Raw genomic sequence first — 18,809 nt, 5'->3', positions numbered from 1 at the left:
TAGGAAGTGATAATTATAATTTAATAAAGAAAAAATTTATATATACTATTTCGACAGATAAAATTTGCAGAACATTTTTGCTGTAATGAGTAGAGAAGTCGCCATGCAAACTACATACACGTGATTCGCCTATGTTACGTCTAATTACAATATATGCGTGCGCGTGTTTTTTGTGGTGTATGTATGTAAAATTGAAATATTAATTTCAAATTGGGACACAAGTCCATCAAGTTTGGGGGGAGGGGGTAAATCGATTATATCGACCCAAGTGCTCAATTGGTACTTATTTTATCGACTTCGAAGGGATGAAAGGTAAAGTCGACCTTGACGCAATTTGAAGTCAGAACGTAAAGACGGACGAGATGCCGTTAAGCATTTTGCCCGGAGTACAAACGATTCTGCCAGCTCGCTGCCTTAACGAGCAATGAGATATTAATAGCATTATTATCAATTATGAATATTTATTAAGATAGATTTAGTAATGGTCTAAAATAAAATGGTGTATTTCTGGCCTTGATTAACATGTCTTCGTATGTTGGGACTTGAAGTATATGACAATTTAAAGATTTTAATATGAGATGTTGTGGCATAAGATTATATCCAATATTGACTAAAAATATTTTACAATTAAGTTTTCTCAATTTACCGATTTCTTCAATGATATTAGGTGTGATAATATTTACAGATGAGTCAAAATAAATAATAACGTTGAAATGATCAGTACTCCTATTATTTAAATCTAGTTTTGATTGTATCGTCTGAGACATTTTGGAGATAACGGCTTCAAGATTAGAAACGTTTTTAGCAGTGTTAGTTACATTCAGTTTAGTTTCTGAGTGTATTGGGGTGAGTGGAATGCTGAAAGTCTGTGGGCAATATGGAAGTGCTACGATTTCGAAAGCTCCATATCCAGTATACGGGAGAAGAATCCTTATGAACTGATTGATCATTTTACCTCGGAGTGCTCCTATCGATAACAAATCGTAACCAAAACAAACAGCATCTGTAAAGAAAATTGTTATATATTAGAAAAAGGTAAAACATCAGAAGTAAAACATGCATAAAGATTTAATAGTTTTAATATCAGCAGTGATATCTATATACTGAGATAAAGGTTCTATGCACAGGTATTTAATCTTAAAAATCTGTGAGGATAGAATACTTTCCATCATATTTTCTTTTATTTTAAAGTTTTTCCTAAACAAAACAGTTTTGTGTTCATCTTCCCGACGCTATCTCTAGATGAAATAGCAACGTAACAGCCATTTTATTGTAAGATAGTATCGTGGAAATACTATGGTATTTGATTCTTAATCATTATCCCCTGACCTTATATTTTAGAACGTGAAATCAAATCTTTCTATCTATCTATCTATCTATCTATCTATCTATCTATCTATCTATCTATCTATCTATCTATCTATCTATCTATCTATATATCTATCTATCTATCTATCTATCTATCTATCTATCTATCTATCTATCTATCTATTTGTCTGTCTGTCTATATACATATGCACACATATTTACATATATAAATATGTATGTGTGCTCATACTGTCATAAACAGCATAAGCAGATTCGCTAGGTTAAATTATTTCTTTGTACATCATAGCAAAATACAATATCTACAATCGCCCAGAGAGAAGAGAAGATGAAAGAAGTTAAGAATTAAATGACCATTGACACTGTAAAATATCCTTACATCAATCTTTCCCGAGAAGTGTCATACAAGCATGAAATACTAAATCAACTCTATTTCAACAAAATCTCTAATCGATTCGGACTTCAAAATTTGATACTGGTTCCCAGATATATCTATCATTTCACTGGCTTCACATCAACATTTTACGTGGGAAAATGCCACCCATTTTAATTTTAACTTCAATGTAATGTAATAAATAGTTCCTTCTGCCAAAGATTGAAACTTGTTCTCAAAATAGTGCAAGTGCCAGGCATAATATATTGTCGCAAGTGTCGAAAATAAACCTCTTTTAGTAATATTAAAGTTAGATACATATTTCTTTACAATCGCGTTCCTTTTTATCTGTAGGAGTCATGTAAAAACAATATCATTAAAATCTACTTAATCCAAGACAGCTATTATTTAATTACACTTGAGTCTTTGGGGAGAATCTACTAGTTCAAAGAGCTCAATGTTATATGTAATAATACCATAACTATATCTGAATATTTTGTGAAGAAATTTTCTCAAGAATAAAACGTATAATAGACATATTCGTATTTCGATAACAACTGATCCTTGTGACATGCATGGAGAACACAATAACAACGAAGAGGAATTAAAAACAAATACTAAACAGACGAAATTATTTACTCTTGAATATAAAATTAAGAACACATGTTTAGAAACATATACAAGTTAAAACCACCACAGGAGACTTTTCAAATATTGTGCATAGAGAAAGCAAGGACAAGAAATACTCGTGGGCTTTTAGTCCCTCTACTAATATGAAAACTTCAGTTTGTAAAAGCAAAGCATATGTTCATAAAAATAAATGTTTGCTTCCAAAAGGAATGGCCGAATGTATACGGGGAATATTTTCATGTGGCACTGGTGACATTTATTCCACTCTTGAAAGAAGCAGAAGCACAAAAATGTTTTAGGAAGTGAGCTAAGCCAAAGAAGGATATCTATATCGTTCTTTTCATAAGCCCTGAATACAACAGAAAAGACTACAGCCGAACGTGAAACGTGTGCTATTCTTGAGTGTGTAAGTTATGTCATCATTTACAAATGTATGCAGTCGGTCATATACCTTTTCTAGGTCCATATAGGTCCAATACACTTCCCTCTTTTTTGCCAAAAACTTCTCACACATATGTCTTACTATAAATATTTGATCTATACACCGACTTCCATTCCTAAAACTGTACTTCTTCTCCCATAGTACACTCTCTGGCTGGTTCCTCACCCTAACAATCAGAATTCTCCCATACAGTTTAACAACCACACACAGCAGACTTATACCCCTAAAATTTCCACACTCACATTTATCCCATTTTCCCTTATACAGTGGCACTATACAGGCACTGCAGCACTCCTTTGGTACTCTTCCAACCATATAACAAACATTCATAAGCCCCATTAACCATTCAACCACTCTCACTCCTCTTTTCTGTGGGCATTCTACTGTACACCCATCTATACCTGGTGTCTTCCGGTTTGCCATCTTCCGCAAGGATTCCCTCACCTCCTCTCTTCCAATTGTACCGTAATTCCATTCCCCAACAACAGGCACTCTCCTCTCTCCTCCTATTTGCCTCACTAAAATCCTCCACATTTAACAGGTCACTAAAAAATACTCTGCCCACAGCCTTCGTACATCCTCACTTCCTTTCGACAAATTTCCATTTACGGCTTTCACCCTTTCTTCCTTTCCTCCGACCAACTCTCTTATCCTCTGTACCACTTTCCAACACGTCTTTTTATATAAAAGAACTAAAGAATAAATAACACTTATGGAGCAATTCCAAAAAAGTTATATCACAAGAAGTCTTCTTATTGAATCTAAAATATCTCTTTAGTGATGTATCATTTTCTTTGTACTAACTTAACTGCAGTACTGTAAATACAAGAACCAATTCTAACTTTCTGTAATTTCACTGCTCTTAGAATTATCAGATTGTATTAGTGTATATGTGTTTTGACAATTAAGGGAAGGAACTTATCAACCAAGACACGGCAATATCTATCAGAGAGAGAGAGAGAGAAAGAGGGTGGGTGTGTTGCTGACGTTGCTTGTTGTTATTGTATATGTTCCCCTACAAATAGGTAATGATTATCTATATTCTTCGATTAATAATCGTAGATGTTTGCATATTTTCGAGTAACGGCCTCTCAGAACGTAGCGATAAATACTTAGATAGTTTCATTGATGCTTTTTCAGCTTTTCTTGGCTTTTTCAATGAGAGATGGAAAATTGCAAGTTTGCATGGTTTAGAGATTTGCGGATAACACAAAGGGATGGTAATGATGATAAAAAGCTGTTGTAACTTGAGTAATATAGTTTGTTAAGATACAGAGCTTTACTGTCTTTTACGGAAGTTCATCGTGAAAGCGACTTTGTTGTATTGTTCATGAAAGTATTCTTGTCAGACAATTCAAATTTGGTATCTAAACACATTCCTATATCTTATTTTTGATTGTTAAAACTTAGTGACAAAAAAGATTACTGAGTGAGTAATTCTTTACTCAATGAGTAATTACTTAGAAAGAAAGAGTAAGCCGAACTGTAAAATCAAAATCATCTTTGCTCAAATCGGATATCTTCTGTTCGAAAGGGTGCAATTTCTACTAGTATATTCTTACAATTCAAGTGAGTATGCCAAATTCCGAGGAAGATAAGAATACTGTGAGTCAAGCGTGCAGAGAACTAATGTCAGATAAAGTCTTATATGGTATACAGGACTGTTCAAATCATAACATTTATGAATGCCTGCCGTGAGAAGAATATAATAAATACAAGTGGAAGACACAAGGACGACATCTCAGTATCGGGATGACCTAAATGGTCAACAGTTTTACAATAAATTTCTCATCGTTTGAATAAGTGAGTTGATCTATGATCAGAAGTTTTTCAGTAATGACTACTGCATTCCTATGCAGTCATCATGTACTTGGCATTATAGTATCGAATATATAATTTCTGAAGATGGAAGGGTGTAATTTGAGAGACATTTGGCTACTAGTTCTAACAGATCATAAACTCCTTCAAATAGCTTTTGTGTAGTTGAAGATCAACTCTGATAGTGCAAATTTATAATCAAGGACTTCTGACCTTGGCATCTCACCTTTTACCACACACAGTGTATCTAGGTCTAAAATATCCAATGAGCCGCCTCTTCATTTTTCAAAAACAAATGGTTGGCTGTTTCCAACAGTCTGACGGACGCGAATAATCTCCTTCTCAGAATTACTTTTTACAAGTTTTCAAATGAGCAGAAAAAAAACGTCATGTGTAGTGAGGTCGATAACTCTTGGTCGAGGTCGACAACTCTTGGTCAATCTAAATATTTGGTTAGTTCTATAAAAACACTGGTATCTACGCTATCTAGCCAGAGCTATGAAATGGAGCATGACATTCGTTCGGAGACCAGTGATAATGTCAGAGATGATTACAACATTACTTTAGACTGAATAATAGCGTTAACTTTTAGACGATTACATTACTACAATAATATATACAATGTATGTATGTTTGTGTGTATGTATGTGTTTGTGTATGTGCATTATGTATATATGTATTGTTTATCTAAGAATGTGTTTTATGACTACACATGCGAATGTGTTCGCGAGTCATTGTATCTGAATATGTGTATGAGCACATGTGTATGAGTGAGGAATGGGAGCGACAGAGATTGTGCGTAGTTAAGAACGATTATTAACAACACAGTCTCACGTGTAGATATGCGTAGTTTTAATGCTTACTGTCTCAAACCAATGTTGTTTTTACTAACATTGCCATTTTGGCTGTTTACATTTCCCTTTTTTTCTCTTTTCTTTCTCATCCCTCCATCCTCTTTCTCTTTCTCTATTAATCACTTTATACATACATATATAATATATATATATATATATATATATATATAATATATATATTATATATATATATATATATATATATCATATATATATATATACACATATATATAATATATATATATATACTATATATATATATATATATATATATATATATATTATATATTATATATATATATACGTTTAAATATTTATTGTGCAAGATTTTTTATATATTTATATGTCTGTATATATATATATATATTCATCGACCTTTCTCTTTCATTGTATGGCACTATTTAAGTACCCAAGGTTATATCTACTTACTTCTTTCGTCTCTTAGCATTGGCTCCGTTGCTGCGGAAACTGAAAGAAAATAAAACAAAATATTACGTTTATATCAAGAATATTTAAAACTCTGTTTTAAACTGTTTTTCTTCTTTTCTCATTTGCTCGTTTTTAATCATAAATGTACATGTTTTTAATATTGATCAGGTTTGAAGCCATGGAAACCATTTGGTATTGAAGTTCATTTGGGATCACATTGTATTGACTACTGGAACAACTATTTCTCAGTCTCCTGTTTCAATCTTCATTAGTTGCATTCCTTTAAAATGAAATGCAATAGCATTGCAGTGTATAGATTTTCAGACACTGGTAATACATTTTCTTTTAACTATGTATATTTTCAATTATACTGCAATATAATGTCTTCCATATAATGTCTTCCATATAATGTCTTCAAAATGTCTAAAGAGCCTACCAGTGTCAGATAATAACTATAGTTTCCTGTAGAAAAAGTGAAATACACCATACTGAATTTGATTAAACTTCTATCTCGTAGACAATCCAATTTTCTTCTTCAAATCCTAATTAACATATGTACAGGCAACTCTTTCTAAACTTTTTAAGGTCATTTCTGGGTTATTTTTCTTCATCAGCACAGAACAATTATTCTGCCGAACAATTATTTTGTGCTGATGAAGATAAATAACCCATAAATCACGATACACAGGTTTTGTTTTGAGCTGAGTAGGGGTGCTAGATTCCCTTGTTCGAAAATATAAGGACACAGATCGTGTCGTATAGCCAGCTGGAGACGATGTCTCATGGGGCTAAATTACAGCAACGTTGATTCTAAATCAGGACTGCCATGTTATGTTGGCAAACAATCTTTACTGCATAAATTCCTGACAAAGAAAATACTTTTATATCAGAATTGAAGTAAACATCAGTCGACAAGAGTTAAGCTGTTGAAAACCGACGATAGCATTCTTTCAAATCACAGCTGAATCCATTTCAATTCGTTTATGCTAATAGCTCTTGACATATATCACAATCCTCACTCCTTTCTCCTACACATATAAAAGATTAAAATCGTTGATGAACGTACCTGTGGACATACTGGCTGTTGGTAATATCGGTATATCTGTCAAGAAGGAATAGCAAAATCATTATGAAAGGGAAATTAAAAGACAATAATGCATGCTAGAATCTTACAATACATTCTGAATAGTTTTTCTCTTCTTCTTGGAAATTCTGTCATAAACAATGATTGAGTAATACTTAATTATAAACGATAAACACAGTCAATTACATAAAAAAGTCATCTTATATATGTAACGCAGGAGCTGTGTTTTGGGAGATACTATATATTAAATGTTTAATTGTGAAATTAAGTTACATAATGGAAAAGTTAAATAAGTTATATATTTGGAAAAGAAAAAGGATGGAATACATAACGCTTAAAGAGTCAGACATTAAAAGAAATACCTGAAAAATCGGAAATGCTAATTTTAACGAATGTTTACCCCGTCTTATAAATACAACCAGCGATGGGATAGGTTCTTCTAGGTTAAGTTAAAACAAACCTCTATGTAGTTGACCAATATGCAAGTAATAACAGCCACATAACGCCCCATTTGTTTTCTAAATGGAAGAATATGTTGGATGATTGAAAAGAATGGATGGTCATGACCAGAATACCTTTTACAAAGGGCTGACTCCGGTTAAAACACGTATAAATATAGTACTAGAAGACCAACTGACTCTTACATGATCCTTTTAGAATCTACTCGACGATGACACACAGCATTAATATCAATTTCTGTGTATATATATATTATATATATATATATATATATATATATATATATAATATATATATATATATTATATATATATATATGTATGTATGTATATGTATATATATGTATGTGTCATGTTGGATCGTTAGCCCCTACACGCAATTTTTTTCTCTCCTTGTTTCTTTTCTGTGTATCTTTCTGTCGAAGAGCGTAGGTTCGAAACGTAAAAGACTTGTTTTATTTCTATTCCTGAGCGCCATACTAATACTTTGTTCGTTTGTACTCCACCTGCCTTCGTCTTTTGTTTATTTTCGTAAACCTTCCCGTTATATATATATATATATATATATATATATATATATATACAAAATAAGAAAATGGAGAAATACATCTAAATCAAATATCAACTACCAGATAATACCCAATCACATACTTTATTAGACCACTACATATGAACATTAAGGTCGTTTGACCTTAAAGTTTCTTATGTAGTGGTTTAATAAAGTATGTGATTGGGTATTATCTGGTAGTTGATATTTGATTTAGATGTATTTCTCCATTTTCTTATTTTGTATTATTAATTGTGTAAAAAAACCTTTTACCTTTGCCCATATAATACAGTAAATGAATTAATTGCATTGGCAATTCTTAACATTATGTATTAACTTTGTTGGGTACTTCACTAGCAGTATATTGGATATATGTTATCCCATGGAGGGTTGCATTTACAACCCCTATCTCAATTTGTAACTAGATATATATTATATATATATATATATATATATTTATATTATATATATATATATTATATAATATTATATATATATATATATATATACATATATATATATATATATATATATATATAATACATACATATATATATATATATATAAAGTTAATCCAAACAAGAAAACAAAAAACAACAACGCAAGGATGTGGAACAAATAAAGTATTATTGGACGCTCAGGAAAGAAGGGAAGAAGGAGGGTTTGACGTTTCCAGCGGAGCTCTTCGTCGGAAACAGGAGAAAGAAACATCCCAAGATGGGAAGGACCGAGGAAAAAAAATTGCAGGTAGTCTACACGAGGTCACATACTAAAAGGACGGAAGTGGTCAAAAGGAAGGAAGAGTGTTTTTTAATAACAAAAGAGCGGGTCAGAGACTGAATGGTAAAAGAGGTGTGCGAGATGACAAGGGTGTGTGTGGGGGTATGCGCGTGTGTGTGTATGTGTGTGTATGGTGGACGAGGCTACTAGCAGCAGTGGCGGAATGTTGGATGATGGCTGGTAGCAAGCAGTAGGGAATTAAGGAGTGGGTGGGGGTACGCTAGCAAGTTAGAGGATGGCGAGTAACTGTGCTTAGACTTAGTGTATGTGTGCGTGTGTGCTGTGCGTGTGTGCTTGTACGTGCGTGTGTGTGTATATATACGTATGTATGATTGTGTGCGAGTGTGCGAATGTCTGGGTGTCTGTGCTTATATGTGTGTACGTATGTGTATGTGTGCTGCGCGTGGAGGTTATATGTTGTGTGTATGTATATGTGTCGGTGTGTATGTGAATTAGTGGGGTTTTGTACGTCTGTATGTGTGTGTGCGTGTATTGTAATTATATGTGAATTTGTGCGCGTACGTGCATACATACACACACACACACTTACACACATACATACATACACACACACATGCATACATACACACACACATACTTACATACACTCATACGGACACACATACACACATACATACACACACATACCTACATACACACTCGCATGCACACGTACACACATGCATGCGGGAGTGAATGTATGTATGTGCGCGTGCGTACAAATGTGTGTTTATATGTTTGCAAACATACGCACACACAAGCACACTCACACACTCACACACATATGCCCGCACACGTACATATATATGCACGCAAGGACACACTTCGCAACTGAAGGAAAGATGGAAAAGACTACCAGTGGTGCGGACGCATGCGAAACCGCAGGCCCACCCGCACAAGCGCAGGCGCGATCCCGAAATAACGCCAGCCACCAAAAACGTGCGTGCATGCATGTGTGTATGTGTGCGTGCGCGCGCATGCATGTGTGTACGTGTGCATGCGAGTGTGTATGTAGGTATGTGTGTGTGTATGTATGTGTGTATGTGTGAGTGTGTTGGTGTGTATGTCTGTGTGTATGTGTGTCCGTATGAGTGTATGTAAGTATGTGTGTATGTGTGTATGTATGCATGTGTGTATGTATGTATGTATGTGTGTGTTTGTGTAAGTATGTGTGCATGCGTGTATGTGTGTGTATGTATGTATGTGTGCAAGCGTGTATGTGTGTGTGTGTGTATGTATGTATGCATGCATGTGCGTATGTGTGTGTGTATGCATGTGTGTGTATGCATGTGTGTATGTATATGTGTATGTGCGTATATGTGTGTGTATGTATGTGTGTATGTATGTGTGTGTGCGTGTGTGTATATATGTATGTGTGTATGTATGTATGCGTGTGTGTATGTTTTTGTGTGTGTGTATGTATGTGGTATGTACGAATGAAAGTATGAATGTATGTATGTATGTGTGTGTACGTATGTGTGTATGTGTGTGAATGTATGCGTGTGTGCGTGGGGGTGTCCTCTGGAGCTGTGTGAGCGTAATGTATGTATGTATGCGTCCGTGTGCGTGTGTGTATGTATGCGTGTGCGTATGTATGTGGGTGTGTATGTGTGTATGTGTGTGTATGTGTGTATGTATGTGTGAGTGTATGGGTGTATGTCTGTATGTATGTATGTCTTGTGTATGTATGTGTGTGTGTATGTGTGTATGTGTGCAGGTATGGGCGTAATGTATGTATGTATGTATGTATGTATGCGTGTGTGTGTGTATGTATGCGTGTGCGTGTGTATGTGGGTGTGTATGTATGTATGTATGCAAGTGTGTATGTGTGTATGTGTGCGTGTGTATGTGGGTGTGTATGTATGTACGTGTGAATGTATGTATATGTGAGTGTATGGATGTATGTCTGTACGTATGAGTGTATGGGTGTATGTCTGTACGTATGTATGTCTTGTGTATGTATGTATGTATGTATGTATGTGTGTGTATGTGTGTATGTGTGTGTGTATGTGTGTATGTGTGTAAATGTGTGTGCGTGTATGTATGTAGGTAAGTATGTGTGCGCGCGTGCATGCAAGCATGTATGTGTGTATGTATGTATACACACGCCACACACACACACGCACACACACACAACAACACACACACACACAACGCACGCATATGGGGCCGGCCGCACCCCAGGAGCGCTCGAACGCGCGCGATGCGCGCCCGCGGACCCACGCACAGCCAGACCAAAAAAACCGAACTCCATCAATCCCTCAACCAAAAACAGAAGTAGGTACAAACATATGCAGGTGTTGCGCGTAAACGCGCGCACGTGTGCATGCGCGTGTGTGCGTACGTATGTAGGTAAGTATGTATGTACGTATGTGTGCGTGCGCGTATGCGTGCACATGTATATGTGTATGTGCCGCGTATGCGTGCACATGTATATGCGTATGGGCGTATGTGTGTGTGTATGCATGTGTGTGTATGTATGTGTGTGTGCGAATGTATTTGTGTGTGTATGCGTGTGTGTATGTAGGTATGTGTGTACGTATGTGTGTATGTATGTATGTGTGTGTGTATGTGTATGTTTGTTTGTTTGTGTGTATATATGTGTGTATGTATGTGTGTATGTAGGTGTGTTGGAAGTAGGTATGTGTTTGTTTGTGTGTATACGTATGTATGTATGTATGTAGGTGTGTTGGAAGTCGGTATGTGGGGGTGTTGAGAAAAAAGGTGGGTGGGAAGAGAGGTAGAGCGCAGACTAAGAGGAGGGGGCTGTGTTGAGTCCGTGTGGGGTAATGGTTTGTAAAGTGAAGATGAAGCGTTGCTCCAAGTGGAGCCTGGAATGCGGAAGACCGTTGTGTGGGGCGAGACCAAACACTGAGATGTCATCGTGGGAATGGTTGGCCGAGCAGAAGTGACGTGCGACGGGAGAAAGGGACCGTAGGCGAACATCCCTCAGATGTTCGGCGAATCGGTCAGACAAACGGCGTCCCGTCAGTCCTATATACATCATTCCGCAAAGGTTGCATTTAATACAGTATATGAGGCCAGACGAAGTGCACGTAAAAGAATGTCTGATACGTACAGTTCGCTGGTTGGAGCTGGTGACAGCAGTGGTGTTGGTGATGAAGGGGCAGGTATTGCAGCGGGATCTAGAGCACGGGAAAGATCCGTGTGGGGCTGAGGGGGAAGAAGGGAGGGTGCTATGGACCAGGAGGTCGCGTAGATACCGAGCTCGTTTGAAGGAGGACAGAGGTGGGTTGGGGAAAATGGGGTGGGTCGTGGGATCGAGCTGGAGGCGACGGAAGGCACGTAGTATCTTCCGACGAAGAGGTAGAGTAGAGGGGTGGAAAAGGAGGGGAAAGGGGGTGCGGTTGGGGGGGGGGGGTGAGAGGAAGGAGAAAGGGCGGTGGTGCGGTCGATGCGGCGGGCGCGGGCGAGGGCAATTGAGATTAGTGTAGGTGGGTATCCTCGGTGCCTGAACAGGCGGCCAGGTATTGAGATTGGGTCTCGAAATCCTGGTCGCGGCTGCACAAACGTCGGAGGCGGAGGAACTGGGAGTATGGATGGCCCGTTGTGGTGGAAGGGGTGGGAGGAGGAGAAGTTGAGATAGAGGTGGGAATCCGTGGGTTTAAAGAAGGCGGAGGTGGTGAGAGAGTGGGAGGGGTGGTCGATGCAGAGAGAGATATCAAGAAAGTTGACAGAGGTGTTGGAGATGGTAGAAGTGAATTGTAGAGGGGGTGGAAGTTGGAGAGGAAAGAGATGAATTGGCTGAGAAGTTCGCGGGAAAGGGAGGTGGCGCCTATGCAGTCGTCTATATAGCGACCGTATAGTTCAGGGGTTGGTCCGGAGAATTTGGGAGAATACTTGGGCCTCAATATAGCCAAGAAAGAGATTGGCGAAATTAGGGCCCATTTTCGTTCCCATCGCGACCCCGGACACTTGTTGGTACTTTTTCCCGGCGAACGTGAAACAGTTGAGGGTGAGGACGAGCTCAGCCAGGCGGAGAAGGGTGGGGTTCCTGGGGGTGGGATATATATATATATATATATATATGTATAGCGAACTTCATAAAAAGTAGATTCTACCGTTGTTAATGCTAGAGTTCAAATTTTGACAAAGCAATCACCACCATTTCCCTCTCAGTGTAGGTTTTATTGGCAAAACGTTTATAATATTGGCTAATCGACTGGTTTGAAGTATTGAGTAATGATTACAAATCTACGGCAAATGGGATTGCAAGCGTCGTGGAAACATTTTATGAAATAAATGTAATACAGTAATATCATTAACTTTACCGTTGCACGTCTTTATATCAAGTCTCTGGGAAAGCTTTTCCAGCGCGTAATAGTCAGTTACTTGGTAGACATTTTCGTCAGGATCACTGGCAAGAGCTTTTAATTCTTCAACACTGTACTCTTTGCCAACACCTATTGCATAAACATTGATCCCAAGCTGATGAAGAGTTTTGGCTTCCTTTGCTGTTTTATTGGGTTGTCGTGAATGACCATCTGTTACAATTATTGCAATAAAAGGACCTGAACGTCTTTCAAGGACACTTTGCATTTCCTTTCTCAATAAAATAAGCGCTTTTGCAGTGTTGGTCGTTCCGCCTCGATAAGGAACGGCCAGAATAGCAGTTTTGAGATACTCTTTTGTAGTGAACTTGTTCAAGGAAATATCTAAATTCGCTCTGCTGCTGAAAGTTATCACGCCAACTTGAACGCTGTTTCCATCTGGTTTAATATCAAAGCTGTCTACTAGTTTGGTGACAAACTTTAATTGTCTCCGATAGTCTTCTACCCAAACACTACTTGAAGAGTCCAAGACAAATATGATACTAGCTGATTTTCCAGAACACCCTACAATATATAATGATATTAATATAAATATATGCACATAGTAACGGAGAAAATATCTATATATAACGCATATTCATACAAACACACAAACCCACACATATTTGTATTTTTGCATACAAAAGAATTTATTTTCTTATTGTGTGCAGATATACACAATATAATTATTTTACAATACATTAGTTTCATTATATAATGCCTCATATATTTGAATTTAAACAATTTCCCAGGGTAATTATCTTTTATCTTTTACTTGTTTCATGTATGTATGTATGTATGTACATCTATAAAATGGGCTTCTATCAGTTTTCGTCTACCAAATCAACTCACAAGACTTTGCCTAAGTGTCGCGCTATGGCATTGATTTCAAGACCCTATGTCTAGGAAATAAGCTTCCTAAGAGAGCCACGCTTCATCCCATGTCTATGTATTGGGTTGGCCACCAAGATCCTGCCGTTGTTTTAAATTTTGGAATTTATTGCGCTTTTAAATCTTGAAATCTATTTTTTTCGAGAATTCTATTTTTGAATCATTTTGGAATCTATTTTGTTTTTGTTTTTTTCTAGTTAATTTTAGTTAATTTTTGTTTATTTTCAGATCATTAAAATGGAATGTCAAGTTAAGAAAAATGAGCATTTTCGACACCTCCTTCTTTTCGCTTTTAATCAAGGTTCAATGCCGCAAAAGCTGCTCTCGACGTTTGTGTTGTATATGGAGAGGGTGCTATAGCTGAAAGAACCGCTCATGATTGGTATGCCAAGTTCAAAAATGGAAATTTTGACCTCAAAGACGCACCTCATTCTGACCATGCAGTTGACTTCGATGAAGAGCGATTAAACCAACTTTTGCACGAACATTCTCGTCAAACGACAAGGGAACTGCCAGAGAAAATGGAATGCTCCCACACTGCTATAGAGAAGCATCTTCACTCGATGGGAAAGTTTCAGAAGTATGGAGCATGGGTTCCGCATGCTTTAAGTGACAACAACAAAAATCAACGAGCCACAATCTCCGCTGGCTTGCTTGCTCGTCACCGCTCAACTCATGGACACAAGCAACGATTTCTTTACTGAATCGTTACTGGCGACAAAAAATGATGCCTGTACATCAATATGAAGCAGCGTAAGGAATGGCTTAGCTCCTGTAAACAAGCGACACCGCGCATGAAAGAAGATCTTCATCCGCATAAAACGATGTTCTGCGTATTGTGGGACTTGGAAGGGATTATCCATTACGAATTGCTTGAACGGAACTAAACGGTCAACGCGGAACTCTATGTTCAACAGATGGAACGACTCAACACGGCTATTCAAGAGAAAACACCTAATCGGCAGCATGGAGTTCTGCTGTATGACAACGTCCGCTCTCATATTGCCAATATGACCAAGGAAGCCATTCAAACACATTGCTGGGAAGTGCTACCACATCCGCCGTGCTCTCCTGATTTGGCACCAACGGATTTCCACCTTTTTCGATCTCTTTCAAATGCTATGCGCGGAGTCTCGTTCAATACTGATGCAGAATTGAGAGCTTGATTGGATCGAATTTTCGAGTCAAAATCGGATGATTTCTACCAACGAGGTATTGAAAATCTTGTTGAACGTTGGGAAGAACATGTAAGCAACAAGGGTGAATACATTATTGAATAATGTTATTTTCTATTAAACCTTTTTAAAAATTCTAAATTTAAAAAATGGCAGGAACTTCAGTTGCCAACGCAATACATATGGGCAATAGCTTTTCCTTTAAACAATACATACTAAAAAGACGTTACGAATATAGTTTAATTTTTCTTTTCGTTAGGGCTTTTTGTGTCTACATTACGAGACCCTTATATATCATTTGGAACAATAATGTTCCGAAATTGCTATTTATCCAAGTTTCCATAACCTCATCTTCAGGGTTAAAAGTGGTGTTGTCTTCTCTTCAACCCCTTTTATTGTGAGTGGTTGTAAACTTTACAGCCAGAGTATGACCGTTGAAGCGGTTAGATTTACACGCAATAGAATAGTGAAGTTAGCAACTTTCACTTTTCAATCAAATTTATAAGTTATGCTGTTCATTTTGGGTTTGCTCTCCGGCTTAAATGCTTGTAGTGTGTTGTTAATAAGGAGGTTTGCGATCTTGTTTTTGTAATCACATGTTAGTTTATGGTTTTCTGTCACGTTTTTTGCTCTTCGTTTTATTAGATTTTTGTTTTTCATGGGTCCATTGTTTTGTATACTTGGCATGCATTTGATTCATATGGTTAACTTTGCGTGTAATATGCATGATTTTGGGCAAGTTACTGTCTAATGGATTTGTTGCGTTGTTTTTCTGATTATGTTCATTAGTAGATTGGTCTTTTAGTTACATATATAATATAAAATATAATTACTTTTAACTGTCTGGCTCGCGTCAACCTGGCAAAGAGATGAAAAATAAAATAAAAATAATAGAATTATATGAGTTATGTTATTCTATTTATTGTATATATTAAGTAACGATACAATCATACACTTTCGCTCTTTTATTATTTCCAGTTGATATTGAAAGTATGTCTAAATGAAAGTATTCTGTTTAGTATTAAAGTGGTGTTGAGGTACTGAGGGGCTAACATGCAATGATTTTGCATAACTGTTATTATAAGTAGAAAACAGTTTCTTTCTAACCATACCTTACCCTCTTAAGCTAAATATGAAACTCCTGGAAAATATCTTCACTCATATACAAAAAACCGGATGCTCATATTTGGTATGCGTTTGATAATAGTTAGCCAGAGGCTAAACAACAAGAACCATTTTAAGATACGTAAGAAACTAAATGGTGACAATTAAAAATGCATTCAATTAGTTTCGTCCACAGGATGTTCGAGTAAGAGAAAAATACAGAAGCTATCAGATAAAAATGTCACACACACACACATACACACACACACACACACATTCATACACACACACACACACACACACACACACACACACACACACATTGGTTGATGCTAAGTAATAAGCTGTGATGGAAATCATCTGTAGCGCGGAGTGATTTTCAGAGCTTCAAATCATTTTATAATTAATTCTCGTTTTCATTAGATATTTGCTTTCATATTAATAATTCCACACAATAATTACTCATATCCAGTTAATAACACATCCACACTTTTAGCTGACGCTTGAAGAACTAATGTTACTGCAGAAATACTATATACTAGAGAAATATATAATCATGCCAGCATCTGCATAAAGCACACATGTACACACACGCACACACACACAAAGACAAGGACAAAGACGAATATAAAATAATGAGCGATTATATTAAAGACTTTTCTTTAATGTATCGTTCGATTTATTACAATGAAGAAATTCAATTATAGTTTGAAATATAAAACGTTTCATTTACGTAGCAATCAAATTTCAGCTTTCGAATTTAGTAGGGCTGCAGGTCTTCGATCTAATAAAAATGAGTGTTCTTTAATAATCGCGTAGATCTTCTACAATGGTCCACTCAATAATATCTGCAATACTACTATCCTTGATATGGCTTGTTTGTTTTTCTTTTCTTATCTACATGTTTGAAATAACATCGTTGCTTGGTAAATGCCTTCAAAACCTCTTTCACATATATGTTTTTTCTTTCTTTCAGTTCTTTCATTTGATGGAACGGGAGTTTCCTAGACGACTCAGCAAACCATGTATGTCTAGCAGGTATGTATGTGGGTTCCTGAAGTTGAAGTTGGAGTGAACGTTTTTGCTGGGTTATGTGAAAAGATGTTTTTCAAATCAAAACCGCAGCTGTAGGAAACTTTCACCAAACTTCTATAGAAGATTTTCTTGGCTTTCATCTATGGCTATCGCGGAAATGTTTATCTGTCGGGGTTAAGAATTTTTACCTACATTATTTCTAACATTCAAGGAGAAAGGGAGTGACCTATATAACTTTCCTACTTCTCTTTTTTACCTAGTCCTTGTTTGTGTCGGAGTTTATGTTAGCTTCTCTTTAAAGCCACTGTAGTGCTATTTTATCAAAAATGTATTTAGAGGTGGAGATGTTAGATATCATATTACTAATGTTAGCAATTTGGTTTTTAAAGACGATAGTTGGGTGTATGGTAGGGCTTCTAGGTGCTTAAAACTAGGTTCGGAGAAGCAGCTAAGGAGTCAGCTTTAGTAAGTTTATTACTAATATGTTTTAAAACCTATAGTACTAAAGACTGATAGGATACGAGATTTTCCTAAAAGCCATAAGATATGCCTAATCCATCATTTCAAAACAAATCAATACCATGGTAGGAAAGCAGGTTTTTAGGATAGCTAATATATAATGCTCTACTAAATCACATATGTCATCACTCTCATGTGACTCCATCGATACATCAGACAGTTCGCCCAGTTTCGGTTTCTTGACCCAAGCCGAACCCTTACTAAAGATGAGGGTTTTACGTGCATGAATGGTTAACTCAATTTCTGTTTGGTCGATAGTGACGTATTTACTGGCGAACTCCATTACTTTATTTACATAGAAGAACAAGTCCACGCTACCAAACTGTTAAACTTAACCAGACATATCCTTTAGGTGGTAAAACCAGCCTATGGCACTGCGCATCATTAATGACAATATATCAATCTCTGCTAACATTCTTATATTTACTAGAAGTACTATCATGCAGCAACTTATGTTTATCATTGCTAATTTCATTGAAGTTATTAAACTTATCAGAAAAAAACATAAAGAACTTATATTTTAGGGTTTTAAAGTTCCGAATATCAGTTATAAGTCTAACATGGAAAGTATTTGAGTATTTCAGGCTTCAATGTTGGTTACTATATTGAGTAGATCGGCTTTAAATGGAATTAAACTTTTTACTCTATTGCGATCTTTTCGTATGTTTAAGTCATAGAATTTCGTGGTGTCGAGTGTCAGCTCAACATTAAAATATAGGGCCTTCCATCACATCTATTTCACTGAGTTTTTCACTTTCTCTAGGAGAATCTTAATATATAGGTTATTAGTAGGGTAAGTATATTCCTGATAGAGCAAGCCAAGTGGTACTGTGCTGGTTGAATCCTTAGAAGACTCATCTTAACTTGTGACTATCTTGGTTGTCACATGTATTGTGAATTCGTATGAATTTGCTGTGCAAATACACGCGTCAAAGGTTATATAGTGTACTGTGCGCTTCTTGACTAACTCAGCCCGCCCCCACAAAAATGCATTCAATTCAGCGAGTGATAAA

At 36.6% G+C, this 18,809-nt stretch overlaps 1 protein-coding gene across 1 annotated transcript; it reads right to left on the bottom strand.

Moving 5' to 3' along the window:
* Positions 1 to 444: 444 nt before the first annotated feature.
* LOC118763242 lies at positions 445 to 5,897 on the bottom strand. The gene is made up of 2 exons (XM_036502662.1): positions 5,873 to 5,897; positions 445 to 1,003 (listed from the first exon to the last, which is right to left on the bottom strand). Exons 1-2 carry the CDS (start codon positions 5,889 to 5,891, stop codon positions 465 to 467), a joined length of 558 nt encoding a protein of 185 aa, XP_036358555.1. The 5' UTR covers positions 5,892 to 5,897; the 3' UTR covers positions 445 to 464.
* Between the last annotated feature and the right edge of the window lie 12,912 nt (positions 5,898 to 18,809).

This window comes from Octopus sinensis, linkage group LG4, assembly GCF_006345805.1.
Source record: "Octopus sinensis linkage group LG4, ASM634580v1, whole genome shotgun sequence".
NCBI classification, from domain to species: Eukaryota; Metazoa; Mollusca; class Cephalopoda; order Octopoda; family Octopodidae; genus Octopus; species Octopus sinensis.
This window is presented reverse-complemented; position numbering and strand designations above follow the sequence as displayed.